This window comes from Helianthus annuus, chromosome 14, assembly GCF_002127325.2.
Source record: "Helianthus annuus cultivar XRQ/B chromosome 14, HanXRQr2.0-SUNRISE, whole genome shotgun sequence".
Lineage (NCBI taxonomy): Eukaryota > Viridiplantae > Streptophyta > Magnoliopsida > Asterales > Asteraceae > Helianthus > Helianthus annuus.
Window position 1 is genome coordinate 137224901 of NC_035446.2, and position 12380 is coordinate 137237280.

The window sequence follows — 12380 nt, forward strand, 5'->3', positions numbered from 1 at the left end:
ACCACAGATCTGACCCACCTGACCAGACCTTAGCTAAAAATAAAAGCTCCTCAGCTCCTCGTGCAAAGTGCGCCTCAAACGCGACCATTCGCGAGCTCGCAGCTCGGCTCGGCGCGCGTGTGGGCTTCACCCACTTCTCAACCCATTTATCACTATGGAGGCCCATAAGGGGTAATCCCTTATAAACCACCCAAACTTCACTCACTCCACCAATGTGGGATAGAGGAAACATACCAACTTGTATGTTCCTCTTTAAAATTATCTTTAATATTTCCAACACGTAGTCATTGTAGACTTGTTTACAAATTAATTCTTTCGATTATTCCCATGGAAACACATACTCCATTTTACATATACGTATAAAATCAATATCCAATCATGCATACAATAATTCACAATACAAAAAAAACCCAGCAGCAGTTGAGTGTTTATCCTAAAGATCTAGATCTCGAAGTTCCTTGAGACCCATAGGAGACACATATCTTGGGTCACCTTGGAGCAATTGTTTAGCAATGATCACGTTTGCAGCTTCACTAGGGTGGTAAGGATCCCAAAACACATGTTTATCTCTGTCCTCACACAAACTCGACGTCGGACCACATGGAATAATCCCTGCATACTGACCTCCATTCCCACAGCACGCTTTACTCGCTGTTTTAAATCCTACAATATTCAACAAACGAAACTTGAGTTACCTTATTGAAAATAGTCAAAGGGCTTGTAGTCTAGCGGTATCAAATTGTTGGTGTCAGAGTTGAGCTTAGCCATTCTAAAAATATTAAAAAGAAAACAATCACGTGTATATGATGGATCAATTTCGATCTCACCGTATTTGTCATAGTTCGTGATGAGCTCCAAGACTAAGTCGTATACATTGGCATGAACAAAAGTGGCTCCCGGGAGATTATCGTTCAATTCCGCCACCAAATCCTTCAACTTAGCATTGTATTGAAGCGCGAGTTTATTAGGCAACGCAACACATTCGTTCTCACTCAGTTGATTAATCGTCCTCTGATAAGGAATGCATCCGATCGGCCCCACGTTTCCTATGATGAATTTTCGTGCATCCAGTTGATAAAGTCTCTGCAATAATCATTAGTTTATGATCCAGTTATATATTTGGATACGATTGCATTATTTTTTTTATGCATCTTCTTTTATAATGTAATCTATGAAACTTACAGTAAGCTGTGATCTGAGGTGGCTAATGAGATCATCTACAAAAGCATCAGGACTCTGTGAAACCCTAGCTCCAATCGAGAGAACAGGAAGCAAATAGTTGTTCAGGAAGTCGTTAGATCCGATAGTGATCGAGAAGATCGATTTCTTCATGACGTGTTCCCTCGCTTTCGATGCACCAAGAAGTTTATCAATCTGTTTTCTAGTGATGTTGAAATAATCTATCTGGATGTCCATTGATAATCTGTTAACCTGTAGACACATTTAGATTAGCATTACCAGAAACAATAAACTTTGTAGACACATATTTAGTTCGTGTGTCAAGAAAGGTGTGTTTTCTAGTAGTGTAACAACTTACAAATATTTGCCCGGTGGCGTTCATAATCCCTCCGCCACCAGACGCGTAATTCACACCGTATAATATAACTTGTCCCGTCGAATTCGGGTCTAGAAACGGCACCGCATAGTGTTGCTGCCCCAATTCCTCTCCTACAAACATTAGTTTAGCTTATTATTTCACCAAAGTTAAAAAGGGGACGGTACCCTTGTAAATTTTATTAATTAAAAAATAATTACAAACATAAACGAATTATAAATAACATGTAAAGGAGTTGCCATGATCATACCCACAATGTCTCCGATCGTTCTACCGTTGGTATAACGACCGGTCGGTTTGCCTCCAGACGGTTGAAAATCAATTCCGTTAGGTTTAATATTAGCTTTAGATAACGTGGGCAAAAAGTTATTATTTCCGGCATCAACCAATGAATCGCCGAAGATATACGAAGCTCCCAAAGTTCCGCCTTCGTCGCTGCCAGCAGCAGCCACAGCTGCGGTGAAAGTAATTAACAGAAGTAGAACTGATGCCTTATGGTTGGCTGCATGAAAATATTTAGAATCCATGAGTGGTGGTAAAATGTTAAGAGGATGTGAATTGAAGTGGGAATGAAGGGAGGGGGATGGTGGATTTATATTTGTGGGATTTTGAGGTCAAAATGGATGAGTGGTTTGGTGAGACCTGAAGGAGGTTGTTGATCAACCATTGGAGTCATCAATGTCTTTACCTGTATTGACTAACTGGAATGCCCAGGTTCTAGGACGTCGAGCTGTTGCCTTTTGAAGCAAATTATACGTATATGTGTGGCTAGTGTTGGTATAGGGAAATATTGTGTATATGATTTTCTTCATTAAGATTTATTTTAAAATTGGTGCTGCATGCATTGGTACATGACACGTGGATATTATTTTGCAGGATACCAACTTCAACCTTCCAAGTACTAGAACATGCGCCCATTCAAGGTTGACGCTCTCGGCCCAAATTAAAACAATAGTCAAAGCCCAAAACCAAATGGCCCAAAAGTAGTAAGAGATGTGAATTATTAAGTGAGTAAATTTCAAAGTTCGTCCTTTATGTATGTCTAATATATCAAAGTATGTCCTTTGTCTTTAATATCATCAAGAAACATACTTAATGTTTGAAAAACCATTCAGGTTATGTCCTTTACCCAAAACCTGGTTTGTTTTCCCAGTTAAGTCAGGTCATGTGAGAAGCACATGAGGGTATATTAGTCATTTTACCCTAAACACTAAAAAAATTATAAAAAATTCAGATCTTCTCTCTTTGACTCTAATCTTCATAATCTGCACATTTTCATTAATAACCCAGATCTTCAAAACTTCAAAACACATTATCATCAATAACCCATATCTTCAAAAACCAGATCTTCAAAACATCAAAACACAAAGAAAAAATAAAAATTTATCATCAATAACCCACATCTTCAAGACTTCAAAACCCAGATTATCATCAATAACCCAAATCTTCAAAACACAATGAAAAAATAAACAATTCGAAACTTCAAAAGACAAATCCATATTTTGAAGAACAAATCCTTTCTTTCAATTTCAGTCTTAATACCTTACAACAACATACTTGTGCAGCCGTTAAAACATCTGTCTCTCTTCATTTTTCTGCGATGAACAAACTCAAAAACCCCAAATTCAAATTTAACATTCAGTCCAATCTGTTTCTACCCTCCACCACTTCTCCGATGTCATTCACCATCGGATTCCGTTTCTTCCGATGCTACACATCCAAACCCCAGGTCAGCTACATCAGACATCAGCAACAACCCATCTTCATCGGAGATTCACACTCCAAACAACTCCAAACAGTCGACAGGAATCATACACCTCACCATCAAATCTGAACCCTATCTCTCTGCATCTCCGTCGCAACAGAACCCCAACCTCCGAACACCACCGTCGCAACAGAACCCCGATTCATTCGTCGTCCACAACCCTATCCACCTTCACTTTCAGATCTCAGATTCCGAGATCTGTTCGTCTCTTGGTTGGGGCTCGATTTTAGTGGGGTGGGTGGTTGCGATGGTGGTTGAGGCTCGATTGTAGGTGGTTCAGAACCACAACCGCAATGTTGAATGGATAGATGGAGAGATATTGTGTTTAGAGAGAAAGAGATGAAGGAGGGTGTCTGGTTCTGTGTTTGAAATCGAAGAAGAAGGAGAGCAGGGGGTATTGTAGGGTTTACAACATAAAAGGAGTATTTAGAGTAAATGACATTAATGCCCTCATGTGCTTCTCACATGACCTGACTTAACTGGGAAAACAAACCAGGTTTTGGGTAAAGGACATAACCTGAATGGTTTTTCAAACATTAAGTATGTTTCTTGAAGATATTAAAGACAAAGGACATACTTTGATATATTAGACATACATAAAGGACGAACTTTGAATTACAATCTTATTAAGTGCTAAACTAGTAACAGATTTGAATCATTAAGATTTGAACCATTAAGAGTCAGTATAATGTCTAACTGTTCAGAGGCAAATGTCTTACTAATTCAGATTAGAGGATTTTAACCATTCAGACTCAGTATAATGGTTAACCATTCAGAGGCAAATGTCTGAACCATTCAGACATTTGCTCGCGAAACAAATAGTCTAAACCATGAAGTGTTGAGAGTAAGATGTGTGAACCATTAAGAGGCTCATTAAGAGCTAAACAAACCATTGGTTTAAATACCGGTATGAACCGGCCAGTTATACCGGTTAAACCGGATATCGGACACAAGTCTGGTACGATAAAGGCCGGTAAAACCCGAATACGGTATGTCTTATGTACCGGTGGTAATCCGGTTCTACCAGTTCAAACTGTTGAACCGCTTTGCATTATCTTAAGATTTGATTTCTTAATTCTAATAAAATACGATATTGAGGTAATATTGATCTTCCATATTTCTGGTAATTAACCTAGTGTCTTCTATTCTAATATTTCATCGTTGTTGAAACTGTTACTCACCTCGTACAATGCAATATTGTTTATAACTAATAAAAATATTCTTAAATTCTTAATAGGTTACAATAAAAATAGTTGTTTTTAGATAAAACTATGATCGGTTACATAAATGCAAGTTGAGATTTGATTGTTTTTTAGATGAATTTGTATTTTATGTAATATATAGGGTTAACTAGTAACCTGGTTCAACCGGTTAAGCCATTTTAAAGCCTAAGCCGGTATGACTTAAAAACCGATTTTTAAAACATTGAAACAAACAACTCATTAATTGGTTTAGAAAAACCAATTAAAAGGATCCGTTAATAAAAAAAATGTAGTTCGTATTAAACTAGCCTCTTCACCTTTCATTTTAATACGAGAAAAGTGCCCGGATAGTCCTTATGGTTTGCCCATTTTCACCTTTAGTCACTAACTTTCTAAAATTACAGTTATAGTCCCCAACTTTTGCAATTTCGTTCCCGGATAGTCCCTGGCGCGGATAGAAGTTAGTTTTTGGTGTTAAGTTGATGTGAAATGACAAAATTACCCTTACTTAAAAAAATTAAAACATTAATTATAAAGTAAGGTCCACCCAAATCCTTTGACTTTTCAATACTACCCCTGTTTTTCTTTTTCTTCTTTACCCCTCCTTCTTTCTTTCTTTACAACCTACCTGCAACTACACCATCAACATTCTAAAATGAAAGGACTCATCCGGCCTTAACCCATTAGTATCACCCATCTTAAGTCTCACCAACAACTCATAAGCCTCTTCAACTCTCCCCATATAACACAAGTCTGTAAACGAACCGAACCTTCAGCGAACAGTTCATGAACCGTTCGGCGGGAAGTTCGTTTATGTTCGTTCGTTTAATAAACGAACGAACGAACATGAACAAGGAATTTCGTTCGAATAGTTAAATGAATGAACATGAACAAAGGTCTCGTTCGTTCAATTGTGTTCGCGAACGTTCAGTAAGGTGTTCGTGAACGTGTTCGTGAACATTCGTTCATTTGCGTTCGTTTATGTTCGCATGTTTGTCTTTTAATGAAAGATTTTTGTACTTTCATATATTTTATCTATACTTTTTTATATAATTAAACTTATATTTATTTATTACCCTAAAAATTAAACTAAAAAAACCCTATTTAACCTTGTTTATGCACCATTTCCCTTTCATTTCTTATTATTTACATCGACGAATACGATTGACATCCGTTCCACAATAAGGAATTTAAGTTCTAGTGCTACTCTCTAGGCAATCCACCTTTATCCTTCGTCACATTCGCCAAATTTATTTGTGTTCGTGAACCGTTAGCGAACACAATCATTTCCTTAATGAGCGAACACGAACATAAAATCTCGTTCGGTAAGTGTTCATGAACCGTTCATGAACACATTTATTTCCTTAACGAACGAACACAAACAAGGCCTTGTTCGTGTTCGTTCGGTTCGTTTATAACCTTAAACATAACCCTTTCAACAAACAATTATAAGTGTTAATGGTGGGGTAACATTTCAACTAAACATTTTATAAAACACCTTATATGCATCACTTAATCTACCTTTCTACAAAACGAGTTAATAACCTGAGTGAATGTTTTGACATTAGGGTTTGTAAAACTGTTATCTATCATGTGTTGCAACACTTTTAGAGCTTCAAACGGCTTGTTTCGCTTGCAGTAACAGTTAATAAGTATGGATAAAGTTAAATGGTTTTCGGATAAGTTGTAATGTGGTAAATTGGAGTAGAATTTGTACGCGAGATCGAGTTTGTTTGCTGATACCATGTGTATGAACAGGTGGTTGAAGTCTCTTAGAGTTTGGATTTTTTGGGTTTTGATTTTGTTGGTGAAATTGTGGATGATTTTGGTGGTAGTAGTCGAAGGTGGAAAGTAGATGGTGGTGGTTATGGTAGAGGTGGTGGTAATGGTGGATCTGATCTAGAAGAAGGTAAAGAAGGTTTAGGTTTTTAATAACAAGGACATTTTAGTAATTTCATATCCACTTAACACCAAAAACTAACCCCCATCTACGTCAGGGACTATCTGGGAACAAAATTGCAAAAGTTGGGGATTATAGCTGTAATTTTAGAAAGTTAGGGACTAAAGGTGAAAAATGGTAAACCACAGGGACTATCCGGGCATTTTTCTCTTTTAATAACTTCTTCCTGAGATAGGATACACTGAAATTAATTTGGTGTAATTTAAGAGTATAATTATGCTCATGTCTATCGTAAAAAAAAAAAAATCAATATCTTTTGAACATAAAAAAAGCAAATCTATAAAACTAATAAAATATCAAATGACAAATTGCAACATCCAAGATATAATAGTAAAAAAAAATATATCTTTCTATACTAATAAACAAAAATCCTTTTTGGACACGTGTCATTCTCTGGTAATTTCTCACCCTTTAATTTTTATTTATCTCTTTTAGAAAATAATAATAATAATAATAATAATAATAATAATAATAATAATAATAATAATAAACATTAATTTAACTAAATATATTTATCTCCTTTGTCGTGTCATTCTTCTCTGGTAATTTCTCACCCTTTAATTTTTATTTATCTCTTTTAGAAAATAATAATAATAATAATAATAATAATAATAATAATAATAATAATAATAATAAACATTAATTTAACTAAATATATTTATCTCTTTTGTTTTCATAATTTGAAATTGATTTCTTTTTTAACTCTAAAGTTTCAATCTTTGCAAATTTAAATCTAAAGTTTCAATCGTTGGTATTTTAACCCTTTTGATTAATTTGGTTTTTCACTTCTAATTTCAAAGGTTTTCATCTTTTACAATTTAACACCTTTAATTTTTTTTACTTTCAACTCAAAGGTTTTCATCTTTTCCAATTTAATCTCAAAATTTTTTTACTTTCAACTTTAGTCTCTTATATACTTTTCATCTTTCATAAGTTCTCCATTTAACGTGTCGTTCTAAATTTCCGAGTTAACACGCCGCAACGTGCGTGTGGGGTTCAACGGTTTTTCATCTATTTTTTTCCTGTTTGAAATGTCCGTCGCAGCACGTCTATTATTCCCCGTTTGATAGGTCTGTCGCAACATGCGAGTAAGAGATCGACTTAGTTATTTTTTTCTCGGTTTTACACATAGGCTCGTGATCATGTGAGAAACATTTGCATTTCATCTAACATGATATATAACTAATGATTCCCCCGTCGCAAAAGAAACCACTTTGTGTAACACCTCGAATTTTTGTGTCCAATGATGTGTTAACACGTGTCATTTGTTTACACGTGACATCTATAATAAATAAAGGACTAATTTTGACAAACCTTGAAAGTATATAAATTCGAGGGTTATAAATGTCAACAAGGGTAAATATACTGTATAGTATCCCTAAATAATGCTTAAACCTTCAATCGAATAAATTATAGATCGTACAAATATAAAACGCGGAAGAAAGTGGGAGATTACAAACTACAGGGGTTAACTGTGTCAACATGTTTAATAATACCTCTGAGTGACCCTTTAACGTCCCAAAGACTTTGTAACGGTATTATACCCTCACTAAAATAATATATATAAATTTCGCGAAGTTTCGATATGAAACGAGAAAGATACGATCGAATTCGTAGAAGAAGGGTTAAAAGCGTCAACAGTGAAAGATAAGGCTTTCCAATATAAATAATAAATAAACCGGGGACTTATTAATGCGGGTAATTAACACAAGGCCCCTATCGGTAAATAACCGAGGGCCAAACCGCAAAGTTACCCCTTCAAAACCGAAAGGTCAGGCGAATCATTACGAAAGATTTCGTTATTAATGGCCAGATTCTGTAATAATTACAAAAAGATTTAAAAATTCAGAAAATATGACCTTAGGCGACCCGCGTGAAGTTTCAACATAAGTTGAGGCGGGCCGCGAGCCTCCTCTAATTCGCGTCTGTTATTTGAACTTTAGGCGACCCGCGTTAAAAAGCATGGAAAGTCCCATGCGGGCCGCGTAAAGTGCCCAGATGCAGAAAAATGGTAACTACTTGGCTTTTGGAACTTGTGAACGATTATGCATGTAATTATGGGGCATGGGCACCCTACAAATGACCCATACATTTAGGGGACAACTACCCATCAGCTCTGGACTGATAGTAGAGCTTGTAATGATCATAAGTGGCCTTCTTTGGCTATAAATAGCCACTTCTTGTGCATTACCAATCACACAACTCAAAAACACTTATAACTGATCATTCAAGAGCTCTCTAGCTTTCCCTTCTGTTCTCTCATCAAGAGTTAACTTCTGTAAGTCGTTCATAACCATTGTGGTGTCACATTTCCTTAGTTATAGCCTATAAACGCAACCGTCGTAACTAACGGTTGTCATTGCAATATCTTGCAAATGATTCAGTCTTATGACGAATCAAAAATGGTTATGAGTTGGTATTTATGTGGGTATTAAACCTCTAAAATGGTTCCCCCTGATCACCACTCTAACTATGTCAATTATCGAGTCAAACGTGCGGTTAAAAAGTCAACAGAAAGCTATTTTGGCGATTTATGCATAATCTGTAATATATATGTTATGGAACCTGTTTTGATAATCATAAAACATGATAATAAGTATATAAACATGTTTGCGCTCGTTTGAATCGATTATTTGCTATATAGAACCGGTTCGGAGCCGAAAGTCGCAAAAGTTTGACTTTTGCTTTGACTTCAGTTCTGACCCGTTTTAGTAAGGTATAAATATACCCTAAGACTCTCTTAGGACCAGGTCACATGTTGGTATAAGCCTCTGTGGTCGGTTCATGAGTTATCCGAGTCTTTAGCGCATTTCCGTCATTCGCCTAAAAGTTGACCGTAACGGCCTTTTGAAATTAAAACGAGTATTTCGAACACGTGAACGGACCAAAACCTTGCTTATTAAATTATAAGCATGTCCCTGAAGTTTCACGTCAATCCGAGGCCTAGAATGAGAGTTATGCTAAAAGGCGCACTTTTAAGAAAGTTTTGTAATTAACGGCGCAATTAGCATAACGCCCATCTAACCCAAGTTTTCGTCACCAAAACTTTTACCCACTGTGGTAAAATAATATTTTGGGAATTTTAAAGATTTTTAATAATTTTTACCTTGCTCATAACCTGCGGTTATGGCTACGGTTCGGTAAATACCGAATATGCCCTTTTTGGCCAAAACGGGAGTTCTACAAGGTCTTTTGACCCGATTCCAGTTGCCACTGGTTTTAAATAATAAATAAAGTATTTTAAGCTTTATAAGCTGTACGGGAAACTCAGATCTCCTGTAGAACTCGAAAATCCCTTTTTAAAGTCTTTAAAATGACCGAAAAGCCCCTACGGGGCATAATATAAACTTAAACTCGTTACGGGCATTACGGAAGGTATCCTACTGATACCAAAATACTTTTAAGGCATATTGACTTAGGAAATAAGCGTACGACTCTTATGGTTAACCGTTTCGCCTATTTGCGCACACGGTACGGCTCATGGAACTAGTTTTCGTGCAATAGCCGATATGGGTCAAAGTATACTATTTGAACCCCAAAATCCAGAGTATGAACTATAAACCCATATAAAACAAGTCTCTGAACTTGTTGGGTCCAAATCATACTCCATTCTCAGTTTTCGCCTTTTCGTGCGAATTAACCATATCTATATATCGGAATCAACCGGTTTAAGCTACGGCTAATACAAGGACCGTTAGGATTCTAAGAGGTTAATTAAAACCTTCGTTCCAGATTAGGAGCCCCAGTAAAAGCTATCGGTGACTTGATCTAAATTAAGGATTAATACTTGCAAAGGTAAATACTTTAACTTATTTCCCCTATATGGGCTTGGGTTACGGTATATTAATACCGCTTGATTGAGCATTATATTCGTCCATCGCTTAGGTGGATAACTAAATAATATGATTGGCTCATTTAAACAGTTTTGTTGCTTATAAGCCTTTGGGGGGTTTAATGACCGTTGTCCCGGATATCCTTGGCATCATTTTACGAAATGGCCACGACCATCGACATCCCGGTGTAGGCGTACACCCGGTATAAAGTGTCGACATTAAAACTAAAAGACGTAGCCGTTGGTTTCTGTACTACGGTTTTACGCAAACGTGGTGTGTCTATAAATCTTTAACCCGGCACGACCCGGGCTACTGAACGCATAAAAGAACATGTAAAACGTTCACAAGATCATTATGAATTTTCCCAAGTTATAAAAGAGTTTGTGCCTTGTGCATTCAAATCAATTTTAATAAACATTTTCAAATGTGTCAGTTGAATGTATTTACCAGTGTAAACTGACGTATTTTCCCCAAAAAGATTAAGTGCAGGTACCTAAACGTAATTGGCTGGTATTAGCTCCCTAGCGTCGGGATAAGCCTCGCAAGCTTGATTGCAGTATCTAATGGAACAATACTTTATCTTTAATTACGATCCACTGTGGATATTCAACTTCTGTAATACATTGATATTATCATCAGAGGTTGAAATTTATATATTTATCTTATGCTTCCGCTGTGCATTATATAATTGTGTGGTTTGACTATATTGTTGCCAACATCGTCACGGTAATCCCCCACCGGGCCCACCGGTGAGACACGTGGAAATCGGGGTGTGACAGGTTGGTATCAGAGCCAACATTGAGTGAATTAAACACTACCCTATTGTGTTTAATCTCAGTGACACAATTGCACATACTTGAGTCTAGACAAGAACTTAGGACAAATTCGGATTTATACTCCTTTTTGTCTTTATTTTTCGATTTGATTTTTAATAAGTTTTGGAGCAGGAAAATGCCACCAGTTATATTCCGAGGAAGAGGAAGGGGACGTAGAGGCCGAGGAGAAATCGTGACACATCACGATCAAGAAGCTGGGCCATCTGGTACCAGACATCCTTCGATGACACGAAGCGAAGAGCCACAACGACGAAGAGATCTTTACGAACCAGCGAGGCATTCCACTTCGCACAGCTCGACGCCATCCTACCGGCACTCCTTTGGGCCAGATTCAGAAAATAATCCCAACAACCCACAACCTTCCTTCATACCTCTGCAACGTTCGGTTTCGCACCGAAACTACGACGACCCTAGTCCATACTACGTAGCTCAGTTTAATCCGGCTGACTACATACAGGAACCCTCAGGTTTTGTTCCGCTAGGGCCACAAGACCACTTTTCTGAAGATCCCATGGAGGAAGATGAGGATCCAACTGAACCAGCTCGTGGTACGCCCACGCATCCGATAGAAGTATCTGATGGATCTTCATATCATGGTCCACAATATCAAGGTCCAGACAGCTTTATGGCCTTGTTTGACCGACATGAGTGGTACAACACACCATCTCATCAGACATCGCAACCGAGACATCCACAGGATCCCTCTGAGGATTCACGCTTTGAGGCAGTTACGCCACCACCTCCGCCACCGGCACAACCAGTTATACCTGATCCGCCGAGGCGTAGGAGGACCAATGCTCGTATGTCTACACGAGGAGGAGGGGGTAACCACTTCAGCACTCCTCGGCATTCTAGTAGTAGCCACTATCCGCCACTACATGAGGAAGGACCTTCAAGCCCTATACAGGAGGCGAACTCCGCACCTACTGCACGAAATTCGCCACCATTTGGGTATGACCAACCCATACCTGCTTATACGGGTCCGACGGCTTACAACCCGTTCGAGCCATCACAAGCACAATACAACTACGGCTATGAGCGCGACCCATATGTGGTGTCGGCAAGATACAATGCGCGCTACCCTGACGGAGCACATGGAAACATGGGACCACCGGATTACTCAGCTCATGGGTATCCAATACCTCCCAGACCTCCCGTTCCGCATCAAGCGCCACAACCACGATTTTCTCCTCCTGAACAGGAAGAAATACTCCATCGACTAGATCGTG

General features: G+C 37.9%; 1 protein-coding gene across 1 annotated transcript; it reads right to left on the minus strand.

Moving 5' to 3' along the window:
* Positions 1 to 295: 295 nt before the first annotated feature.
* On the minus strand, positions 296 to 2116 carry LOC110903878 (GDSL esterase/lipase At2g23540). The gene is made up of 5 exons (XM_022149676.2): positions 1806 to 2116; positions 1538 to 1668; positions 1183 to 1431; positions 828 to 1083; positions 296 to 663 (listed from the first exon to the last, which is right to left on the minus strand). Exons 1-5 carry the CDS (start codon positions 2080 to 2082, stop codon positions 434 to 436), a joined length of 1143 nt encoding a protein of 380 aa, XP_022005368.1. The 5' UTR covers positions 2083 to 2116; the 3' UTR covers positions 296 to 433.
* Between the last annotated feature and the right edge of the window lie 10264 nt (positions 2117 to 12380).